Source organism: Saccoglossus kowalevskii, chromosome 7 (genome assembly GCF_978046115.1).
Source record: "Saccoglossus kowalevskii chromosome 7, keSacKowa6.1, whole genome shotgun sequence".
NCBI lineage: Eukaryota > Metazoa > Hemichordata > Enteropneusta > Harrimaniidae > Saccoglossus > Saccoglossus kowalevskii.
This window is the reverse complement of record NC_140647.1, coordinates 31,339,841-31,352,527: the sequence shown is the minus strand read 5'-3', so window position 1 is coordinate 31,352,527 and position 12,687 is coordinate 31,339,841. Positions and strand designations below refer to the sequence as shown.

Sequence of the window (12,687 nt, the reverse complement as noted above, 5' to 3'; positions counted from 1 at the left end):
CGCCAGTTGGTTCGCCGGGGAGATTCACAAAAGAAATTAGGAAATAGAATTATATTATAATTTCGAAAAATATATATACCCTTATTTTTTATGGCACACATTTCAGTTTAAATGGAGAATTTACTCGCCTTTGATATAAACATGGACGTCCATGATATAATATAACTGACTCGGAGATTGAGTATACAGATACATCTGCAACAATTCTGGTTTGTCGCACAAATCATTTAACATGTTATGCCTAAAGAGAGCGCTGTACCATTTATTATATTTGTTTTATAAAACATATTTATAAGTGATAGAGAGAGCAATCAACCACAAGCCTTAGCGGATGAATACCGCCCTCGTGAGCTCCACCACAGTCAGTGGCACTACTTGTAATTGCACTCACTGCAATCCCTGACAAAATAAGTGGAAGCGCCCGTAGTTCTAATACACAGGATAGGTTTGCTGCTCTACTATTTACCCTAAGAAGGAATTTACAATATTGTTGTTGTTTTTTTTCTATCGGTAGCAGAAAGTTAATGAAGTTTTGTTGTTGCCTAATGATGCCATCAGACCGCACTTCAGAGCAGTAAAACAAAATTGGGCTTTGATTTCGTGATATTTATATCTAGTTTCCATTTTCCAGCTTGTTTAACGCCATTTGTAATTCTTTCTGACAGAAGCACTAAGTCGTCTACATAGAGTAAACAAGGAAGATGGTAAATAGGGTTGTCCAATGATGTTGATGGGGGAGAAGTCAATATCGGATGATTTAGTGTGACGTAATCATTGTCAAATATGTTTGCCTAATATCTATTTCAATCAGGGATGTGTTAGTAATGCAATTAATTAATTTCACACAACACAGCGAGTTGTTGTAAATGAATTCAAATATTTCATAGAAATTGACAGAGATTCTATTTTTCTCAGTTTATATAGTAAGGGTAGACTGATAATCTGTACGTTCTGGAAAATAGTTCATCTGTGTGGCTTCTGTTACGTCAGACAAGATACCACTAAAGCATCATTGCCACCGCCCGGTTTTTTGGTGGGCCTATTCAATTTTGGCGGGAAAGTACAGGGTTTTTTGGTCACAGTCCGTCCCTGTTGTATAGGAGACCCCGGTGTCAAAGGCGTTTTGAAAATCAATAAAGCAGGCAAAGGTATATATGACTTATGTCATGTTGAGAATGGAAAACCAGTACCATACTTGGAAAATATGACCATACTTGTTGGCTGAATATTATGATGCGTTACCGGTCTCGCTGTATTCAAAACACGTGTCTTGTATATCAACATCATAATTTCCCGCGGAAGTTATAGTTCAACAAAATCTACATTGATCATACAAGTTTTTCAGATTCAGATGGGATTTTGCGGGAAAGTTCGCAATATCCACACAGATCGACCAAGTTATTCCAAACTTGTGTCTCTTATCAAGGAATGTCACAAAGTTGTGTGCAAACTTGAATTACAACTTTAGACAACATATTACAAACGGGATGTGAGTGGGTCACGGCATAATACTTTATCAGCAAATATGATACACGAGTCAATTTAAATTTTAAAATAAAGTCACATTTCGAGCCGAAAAATTGTGTGAAATACGAAAATGGCTAATAATTGAATCCTAAGAACGTTCTAGATATGAACACAGTAAATTATTGTTTGATTACAAGCATACAAAATCCATTTCAGATTTGAAACACCTCTGTCAAACCTAGTGGAATTTCCGATATTTGTTTACTTTTCAACTGTTAAAGTCAAAACAAACACCGCTTTCAACTTTGCTAGGGATATTCAATGTTCTAAGGGACTTTATTAGAAAGATTGTGGTTTCCATTATCAGTTTATTTTGGCGCACGCTGTCACAAATTTAATTAGATCTATCTTTTGCGTTCATGGTAGTAAATCAGCCAATGATTGAAGAAATCCCGCAAGGACTCATGGGTAATGGGCAAACTAAAAGGTGTATATGGCCAAAAAAATCATCTTAAATTAGATTTGAATGAAGCACCAAGATCTTCCGAGATAAATGTTTTATAAATATTTGTAAACGACCATAAAACAAGCTCTCACTATAAGGAAACACATTTCAACTGAAGAGGGCGCTATATTCATGCGCATCACTACTTTCTATTCAGAAATCATAAGTTTCAACTTTCTAGCACTATTCAATTTAGAAAAGACCCCTGTAATAAGTGATGACAAAATCAATACTGGTATTGACACCTTGTTGTTTTATTGAATTATGAAAAATACTCAATAGATATGCATAGATTGATCAGTGTAAATATCAAGGTCTGAGTGAAATTATCTTAAGCTGGAAGAAAAGTAAATGGAATCCCAAACAAATCAGGTATTATTTCATCCAGTAATTAGAAAATAGATTTATATGCATCATAGTTATTTGTTTGTAAATGTGTGACATGATACATTTTAAGATTTTTTTTTAAATTCAAAGTGATGTGAGGAGATGATATGTATACAAGCAAAAATACACTTTCAGGTTTGTAGTGTGGACAGTTATCAATTAAAAAATGGTGTTTGCAAGTTTAATTATCAATTTTGTGTAAAAGTGATATGTACAGTATAATAAAAAATATTATTGAAATATAATATTTGCCTTAAACAATTTTTAAAAATAAACTTATAACTAAGGTATATAAATTTGAAATTTGTTTTCATTAGTGCAAAAGCTTATATATTTAAAAACAGACTTTTGATTTTGCTAACTAGAAATGAGATTCTATTGGGGGAAAATAAATTGGAGATCAAATCATATAATTTACGTGAAAGATGATGTCTAAGTCAAATCATGTGTAAACCTTCACTTCGCATTGATACAAATTACTGTACTAACATTTTATGATTTTTTTGGCAACATGATTAGAATAATTCACATTTTAGCATTTCAATCCACAGATTAAATTGTAATTTCTTTAGTCTGAAGAGATCAGAATATTTCAAATAAAGCAGACTATCCTAAAAGACAGTAGGTTCTCTGAGACACTAGTAAATCATAATATTTTAGGCTCAATAAGTTTAGTACTGACACAAACATTATCTATCTCAAAAAATGCTGAAATTATACAAATGTATTTTTAAGGTGCTGCTAAAATATAAAGGTATTTTTTTTCTCTGTGACAGCAATGATTGCTATATTAACATTTAGATTCCCCTTCAATTCCACCAACAGACACAGTCTTCTCAGGCAGACTGCCAGTTTGTTTATCACTTCCTTTTACACTTTGCTGGACATCAGAATCGGAATCAGAATCTGAGTCACTGGTGTCACTGTCCATTGAAGTATCCAATGATGAAACTGATGATAAATCTAAATCTGAATCTGGACAATCGTCATTTTTGATAACTTCTTTGTTTTCTTCTGTCTCCTTCACTACATCAAGACTAGCAGTTTTTGTACAATCTCCCTGGTCTTCATCATGAGCTGTTGGAGTGGACGTATCAATTTTCTTATCAGAGTTTTCGCATACATCCTCACTGTGCTCAGTTGGATGGCACTTCTGTTCAGGTTCATCTCCAGTAATACTTAGCTTATCACCTTCTTGCTCTGTTGATGGCTGGTCCTTACCTGACTTGCTGATGAAAGTCCACTGTTTCCCATCACCAACCTCATCCGTGCTCTTCTCACCTTCACTTTCTTTCATAGAAGATACAGTTTCCTCTCTGGATTCATTACTCTCGCTTTTCATAATTTCGCTTTCTTTGCTTGATGGCTTTGACATCACACCATCTTTATCAGACTCAACACTTTCAGTCTTAGTTTTTGTCTTCAGTGAACTGACTGATGAATGCTTTGATGTATCACTGTGAATGGAATTTTTTTTAACAGAAGACTGTGATCCCTGAGCAGATTTTGGTCTCTTGTTACTACCACCAGATGATGATTGAGAACTCTCTGATGATGAACTTGATGTACTACTGCCGGATTTGATGGATGACAATGAACTGGCACTTCCACGCTGTGATCCTTCTTGCTTAGCAACTAACAGTGGTGTTGCAGTGGTTGGTCTGGGAGTGTCTGGTCTGGGAGTAGTTTTCTCGTCGTCATCATCATTACTTGATATACCACTTCCAGTTTTGTCATCCTGAGACGTACTATCACCTTCTTTTGTGGAACTGGCCAGTTTTGCCAACTCATCACAGCTACTCTCTTGCTCCACTTCTTCATTCTGCTGAGATGATTCTGTCGCCATGGATTCATCTTTTGTAACCTTACTAATCATAGTCCAATCACCTTCACTCTTCTTAGACGATTCAGGCTCACTTGCAGGAGTCATAGTCCGGGCATCTTTGATTTCCTTCTTTGCTTCATCATCAGATGAAGAGGATGATGCACTACTACCACTATCACTATCACTGTCACTGTCACTGTCACTGTCACTGTCACTGTCACTGTCACTGTCACTACTACTCTCATGGTCATGCATCGGACTTATCACATGCAAAGAATCTCTCTTTTTATCTTCTTCCTCATCTTGATTTTTTTTTGACGGTTTCTGCTCTTTGTACTTCTGGTCGTTTTCCAACAATGATCTGCAACAATACCATAAGGTAAGACAAGTATTAAAGTATTACAGTTTATTATTAAATAGAAAACATCAATAGTGACAATGACGTAATCCTGATGTTTTGAATTGATACAATTATGTTTGCGAAAGCATTAACATTTTGAAAGATAGATATGACACAATACCCAATGCATACTAGTAAACAAAAGTATGGAAGTTACATATTCGACCCAGTTGTGTTATAACAAATTTGTTTCAGTAACAATAATACTTCAAATTCCTGACGTGTATTTTTTTGTTCATACTATATACACTTTTTTGTAGTACATAAATGTATAGTCATTCATCACATGGTATATTAATGAGCATTTATAAAGTAAATAAATGTAAACAGACTTGGTAGTTTGTATAGTTAATATTTGAAACAAAATGGCATGTTATATTTTTGAAAATAAAATAGCCACCAGTTGGCCATTTTGAATTCACAATGTTACACAGAATAAGGCAAATGCATCATGTTCATGCATGCACAGAGTATGTGTAAAGTTTGGATTTGATTGGTCCATAACAGCATTCACTAATACAAAACGTTCTCCAGTCAGCCATTTTGATTACGGTCTGTGAAACAAAATGACATGTATGAAAACAATTATGTCCCATCATGTTTGTACGAATTTTGAACAAAATTTGTTCAATAACGACTGAGAGACACTTCAATGTTCTGCTAACCTATAGTCACCATGCAATAAAATTTTCTGCATTATCATATTGTCAGAAATAAAGGAAAGCACAGTACGGTAATGTGGCTGCTAGCTAATACACCCTCCAGTGATGAAGCACTTGTGTGACAGCAAAATGATATGTTTGAATACAAAAACTATTGTCTAAATAGACAACACTGTTTGGTTGTGTGGTCATCATTATCAGTAATAAAAAGTGATTTAAAACAGATCAGAAGAATATCGACACTGCAAACGGAATCCTTCCCCCCATTTACATAACAATGTCTTTCCATTGAACTCACAGAAATGGTCAGTCACAATGAATTAAATGGTTATGTCTTAGAGATGTAATGTGATTGGCTTTTTACAATAAAATTTCCAATAAACAAGTTATGATATTCAAAACAAACCGGTAGTTGAAATGCTTAAACTAATTATCAAACTCATGTCTGTGTGCCAAATTATTCAATAATCATTCTATCCTTGGGAGCGGAGTTACATCACAGAACGTTCTATGTATTTCTATGGGCTCTGCGCAAGCTGCTATGGAACGCCGGTCGAGGAGCCATTGAAAACAGCTAAAGTCAAGGAAACAACACAAACTCAATTTTGAAGTAATACTGAGCAACCAAATTTATATATGTTACACATGTAGGGGTAGTCTTGTTACATTGTTCAGAAGAGTCCCAACAACTAGCCCAAAGTACCGTTTTCCGAGAGTTTTCAGCCTTTGTTTTTACCATGGCGGTTGCCAGGCGGTGAAAATACTTGGATGTACGTCCCCGAGAATAAGTTATGGTCGATGCAACAAGTGTACAAATCATGATAAATGAGAAAAATATTTTAGGAAGTTTGATGCACAATTTCCGAAGATGAAATTACTAGAAAATGTTGATGAAGTCTCACCCAAGCAATGTTGCCACATGTGGCTGCTTCCCACATCCAATGGCCAACTTTTTTTTTCTCTTTTCTTCTTCTTTTCTTTTTTTCCTGGCTTCTTCTTCTTTTCTCTAAAACATTCAAAGCATTTCACATTTTAGTACTAAATCGAGGTGAGGTCAAAATTAACATGAATACAAAATTCATCCTAACATTATTACAGTAATACCAATTTTCACACACACCTTAGAAGCAGCTTTTTCATTTTGTTTTTTCTGATGTTCTTGGGCAGACTTTCTGTCATCTGAAATATGAGAAAACATTTAATGAAAAGCTGAATTAATTATTGGTGATTAGAATGTATGCATAGATTTGTGATGTTTATGTTTTATATATACCAGTGTTCAATCAGAAACACTAAGGCAATAAGTCCCAATAAGTGAGAATACTATAAAAAATTATAAAAGTATATAGTAGATGTAAGACTGCCCACCATATCTTTAATCGCAGGAACCTGTTGACTTGAGGAACATTTTCATTTGAGATATGGTATAACAATATTAACAACAAATATAATGCAAATTCCATGTGCTAATAAAGCCATGCAAATTTTTTATATCATAATCCAGCAATTTTTAATCATTCTTGCAGGCAAGATTCATATACTTTAAAACCATTTTTTTTCACTGACAATTAATTTCACTATTTTGATTTGATAAATTTCACTGGTTATCTGTGAAAATAGCGAAATTAAAAATCTTGAATAATTAATATGATTAGAATATTATATTTTTCTAATAACTGTTATATAGTATAGTAAATATAGCAAATCTTATTCTTTCCACTACACCAGTGGATCCAGACATTCACCAAAGTAAGTTTAATGCTTGATAAACTAAATGTGTTAAAAGAACGATATTCATGTATTCAAATGAGGTTGGTCATGCCAAGAAGCACTGGATCATGGTTTTGATTTGATAAGCTCTGTTAGTAAATATTTGTTGTTTTTATTCAATATATGAATGAATTTTTCTTTGTTTGTACAGTGTTGAAAATTGTTAATTTTCTTTGAAGAATGTGAATATAACAACTCTCTTTCATCTGTGTAAAGTTCACATTTTGTGATGTAATAAATTTCATCCTCAAGTAGGTTGCATTTAGTACATTTTCTGTCTTCTGTTGTTTTTTTTAGTCTATGTTTGCTTGTTCTGTAAATCTGATATCATTGGTCATTCATTGGATATTGTCTACAAACCTTGTGATAAACTCACCGTGTTCTATGGCAAAGGAGACTGCTTTAGAAGAATTCAAAATCGCATCAACATGCATTGACAAAGGACGCACTTTACCCTAGAGAAAAATAGAAGAAAAAAACATGGTGTTAGTAATAATTTGAGAAAAAAAAATTGATATGATTACAATCTGTGAATTAAAAAAAAATTCAAATAATCCCCAGTCATCAGCAATTTGCTGGTATTTCCTTCACATCACACTGTATCCTAATTTTGTTCAACCATTTTAGACAAAGGGTCTAAAAGTGTTTTCAGTTAAATTTACTGACTTACACCTAAAATATGACAAATAATAAGAAATATATTATGACATTTATAGTGGCCATTATGACAAAATATCCCAAGGTAATGTTGAGATAACTGAATAACTTTTAAGTTATAATTACTGGTAGTTTCTGGTCATTGTATGTGACAGCTAAAAATTTTTGAAAGGAAAAATAATTTTTTCATCAAAAAACAAAATCGAAATACAATTTAAAGAAGAAAAAAAATGTCCTGGGCCTAACTGCAATAACTGCAAAATAATAACAATATTGCTTCAACATTGGTAATCCTGGTGATACATTTTTGTACATTTTTAGGTAATTTATGTCAGGAATAAAAATTCTGATCAAAGATATAGTTTTCATAAAATTAACTCATTTGCATACTGTAAAATACTTTATTTTCACTTGGAATTAATTTTCGCGGTAGGAATGATTCAGTGAAAATAAAATCCAGTGAATATACCTTTTTTTCTAATATTTTACATTCAACTCATCAAAAATCAGTGAAACTGAATTCCATACAAATCACCAAAAAAATCTTTTCAGCAAAAATTAATTCCAGCTAAAATAAAGTATTTTACAGTTATAGGTATAACAGTAGTTAAATTGAATATGAAATGCTTGAATCACAATGGAAGACGATTAATACTCAGAAAGACAAACAACATACCAAGTCTAAGCTGTCTTTGTTTTTACATGACGGTCGGTATCGGAAATATTTATCAATAGTACCTGCATCCAGTGATTCCTGTAGATGATAAAAGTTTAAACAATTATACACAATGCACAGAATACAGATAATTTTCATCACTTGTACAATCCACCAATCACTGTTTAGTAATCACATGTACTTACAAACAATTTATTGGCATCCTCTGTCAACTGTTTCATTTGCTTTTTTCTCACTAAACTCTTTGGCAAAGTATCTTTCTGTAGTCGAGGCGAGATTAGAGTTTTGTCCTTTTTCTTCCTCTTGGACTTATTTTTACATTCCTCATCAATTTTCTTATCAACATCGTCTTCTCTTTCAGTATCTTTTCTTTCAACTGAGTTTTTTTCTTCATTTTCATCTTTTGTTGAGTTACTGAGTTCAGTCCAATCTCCCTCACTTTCTTTTGTTTGACTTTCACTTGACGTTTCCTTATTCTCTGTTTTACTCGTTTTCCGTGACATAGTGATTCCTTTCCACTCTCCTTTACTAGATTTCTCATCATTTTCTGAAGACTCTGCTCTTCCCTGTCTTCTGGATTTGCTCAATCCAGTCCATGACTGTTCTTTTTCACTTTTAGGTTCCTCTTCTTGTGTACCATCTTTTCTATCTTCTGCTACATCATTGCTAGATTTCTTCTTTCTTTCTTGTTTTTTCTTGTCTTTACCTGCATTTTTCTGTTTCTTCTTTTTATCATCAGTCTGAATTAGGTATGCCATATCGTATCTCGCCTAGTATGAGAAACAAATAGAACTTTAATCAAGAATCTGATAATTTTGCAATCAATAAATATTTTATATTAGATATGGGTCTCATATGATGTATACATCATGTGTACAGAACACTGTTTGTTAGGACAAAATTTGAAAGTTGAATTTAAATTTTAAAAAGATGTCTGTGATTTAATAATAAATAAAAAAAATAGGATTAAGTATAAAACAGACTAAGATTAAGTAAACAGACTACCAGGTGTCAATCTGATTATCAAATTATATGTATTGTATGACATGTATTATTATTTTATTTTTGTATATATTTTATTTTATTTGTACTACATTTTTTATTATTTTGTAATTTATTTATTATTATTATTATTATTATTATTATTATTAGTAGTAGTAGTAGTAGTATTATTAGTATTAGTAATATGTACATTCTGTTGTATTGTTTGTACCAAAAATGAATAATTAAATACATAATTAGAAAAACAATGACTTTTAAAAAAAAACACACAATAAACCCAAAGTAGGGTCTTATTATAATCAGATTGACAAAGTGTATATCAGGTCAGCCTATACAATAATAGTATGCAGATAAAGAGGAATACCTTTATGTCTTGGTGTTACATAAGCTGTATACCTAGCACATATATATTCATTAGGTAATACAAACATCAGTTTTGGCCAAATGGATTACTAAATACCAAAATAAATCCATGTTAACTCTTTATAACTAACACAATTAGAATCGATATAAAACTTAAAAGCATCAGTAAAAATTAAATTTACAAATCAAAATGCAAATTATAATTTGTAATTTTACTTCACTTTAAAAATAGATTTACATTTAAAATTGCATTTTCACTTCTGTTTTAAAATGACTTTTTATTTTGATTTTTTAAAATGGTTTTGAATTTTCGCCACCCCTTTGCTCTTTTAAAATACTGCAGTGAAAATGCAATTTTAAATACATTTTTTAATGTAAATTAAAATTCCAAATGTGAATCTAAGGTACTTTCAAAAATAAAAGAAAGTTTTCAACTATAAATACATTTTCAAAAATAAAAATAAAAAGTTTTCAAATGTAAATTTATTTTCAAAAAGTAAAAGCAAGATTGCAAATGTAAATCTATTTTTAAAAATGAAGTGAGATGACAAATGTTGAAGTTTAATTTTGATTTGTAATTTTAATTTTTATTTAGACTGTTGAGATTGATACCCATTTTAATTGTGAAATCAACAAAACAATTTTGCAGACAATTTCAATTTTGCAAATACAATAAAACTCACCATTCGCTTTGTGGTGCTGTGACGACCGCTGCCTGACGAATCGAAACCTGTCTCCACTCGATGTACATTCATCATGTACTCCCTGTATACAAGAAAACGAGAAAAAAAGATAAGTGTAATCACTTTATTTTCCCAAATTTCACAATGTCATTGACCAAAATTGTTTGCAAAAGTCGCTGTGACTGCTTTTTTTATAGGAACCTACCAGGGAAATTTTGCCTCTTGCAAAATGAAGTGTATAAAAGTAATAGAGTGCAAATCAAATTTTGTAAATGTTCAAAGTTGAGGGCGAAATAGGTGATCATGCATGAACATGAAATGTACTACCGGTAGTGTCTGTGATTGGTAAATATTGTTGTTAACATCTGTTTCAACTTAACAGAATGTTCAAAGAATTTGATGAAAGCCGCCATTACAGCACAAAAATTCAATACCATGTAGACGACTAAATATATACATATAATGTCTATTAGCTGTGTTACATTGCATGATTTTGAAGTGTGCGCCATTTTGGAGACAATGCCTTAAAGAGATACAATAGCAGGTACAATAATATATTTTTTCATGTAAATCTTACAGTATTGCTGGAATTCAGATGAAACTATGCTCATTGTGTTTCATTACAAGGCAATCAAGGCTCCTCAAGTTTATGAAATATGTGTAACATTACTCCAAACAAATACACTGACTATGATTGTGTATTTTTGTTGTTGTGTATACATCAACAATAGTCTATGATACAACCACTTATAAAAGAATTTAAAACTATAAACATTCGACTTTATATCTTGATTGATTCTGTTTAGTGAACACAATAGGTAGAGTTGTCAATAGAAAATACCGGTATAATATAGAGGTGGCCCGTTGACCTACATTAATAATATAGTTTTCAATAATGACATTTAAAGAAAGAGGCAATATAATTAGACAGTTTGGTATGTACGGACGATAAAACGGAATGTGTTTATTAGTGACACTGACAGAATGAAAGCGTTCAATACCGGTACGTGCAAGAATAAATAGTACTAGTATGAAGTCTGTAACGAGTTGGTGAATCATTGGACAGGACAGTCCTGTGTGTGTGCGTGTATGTGTGGACTTACATTTTTCTAGTCACCAACTTCGCAACATCTGTTGGCGCGCTCATCTTGTCGTCTGAACTTGACTTCTCGAACCGACAAACAACTAACTTTACACCATGGGAGCTACATTCACCACACCAGTAATCACAAATAGCGACTTTTGTTGCTTATGTTAGCGAAGTCATTATTTGTAAAGACCACTCTAGTGACGGTCGCACCGAGTAAAGCGTTGTTGTTATGTACAAACGACCCCCTAAGATGGTTTTGAAAAGCTTAAAAGTGTTCTCCCACGTTCTTGGGTCTCATTTAAATTATACAAATATTCCACGAGAGTCCTGAATGTAAACACAAACATAGAACAGCATACATACTGGGCTTCCATTTACTAAGTATCAGATATACAATAGGCCAGGAACATTTTTTTTAAATACTTTTCCAACCCATGTACAAAAAGTTAAAGTCTTAGAGGGCCCTACATCGAGCTTTCATCGGACTTCTGTGTGCACTGGTTAACAAATAGTAATGATTTATTAACGCTGTAGCGGTTACTAAACACACAAAAGCCCACCACGTACACTAATAGAAAAACTGTATGCATAGGCCCTCACTCCAACTCCTCTTATGTAGAATGTTCACCCAGATCGTACTAGTGTTTTTTTTTTATGTAATGAATCCCACATTGACATATGACCCCTTCAATGCACCCTGTTTTTTTTTATAAATGGATATGTATTACCATTGTTTTATTTTTTCACAAAGGCACGTTATAAATATAACATACTATCACATAAGTTAATATAATACAAAATTAGGTAAATACATCGCTGTCAATTCGAATAAACTAAATGGAATTGTAACGAACTTTTAAAGATTTGTGAACAAACACTGAAAGTTTATATTGTGTCACTGGGTTTTATTATTTAAATCTCAGACCACTAATAATTATTAGTTATCTGAGTTAAAATAGAGAACGTGTTCACACGCAATAGCAGTCTTTGTGGTTAGTGCGTCTGTGTGTGTGTCTGTTTTGGGTGCATATTAATTACCTAATTTGCATATTAATTAGCCAATTGTACGCCTCTTTACTTTTTCTCAAGAACCATGCAACAGATCCCAATGAAACTAGATACAAGTGTTCTAGAATAATTCTCAGACTTGATTAGTTGTTGGTGCATATTAATTACCTAATTTGCATATTAATTAGCCAA

General features: G+C 32.5%; 1 protein-coding gene across 1 annotated transcript; it reads right to left on the bottom strand.

Moving 5' to 3' along the window:
* Positions 1-2,205: 2,205 nt before the first annotated feature.
* LOC100375763 (uncharacterized) lies at positions 2,206-11,732 on the bottom strand. Its single transcript, XM_002734230.4, has 8 exons — positions 11,501-11,732; positions 10,398-10,479; positions 8,535-9,119; positions 8,350-8,427; positions 7,393-7,471; positions 6,367-6,425; positions 6,149-6,252; positions 2,206-4,545 (listed from the first exon to the last, which is right to left on the bottom strand). Exons 1-8 carry the CDS (start codon positions 11,542-11,544, stop codon positions 3,150-3,152), a joined length of 2,427 nt encoding a protein of 808 aa, XP_002734276.2. The 5' UTR covers positions 11,545-11,732; the 3' UTR covers positions 2,206-3,149.
* Positions 11,733-12,687: the final 955 nt, after the last annotated feature.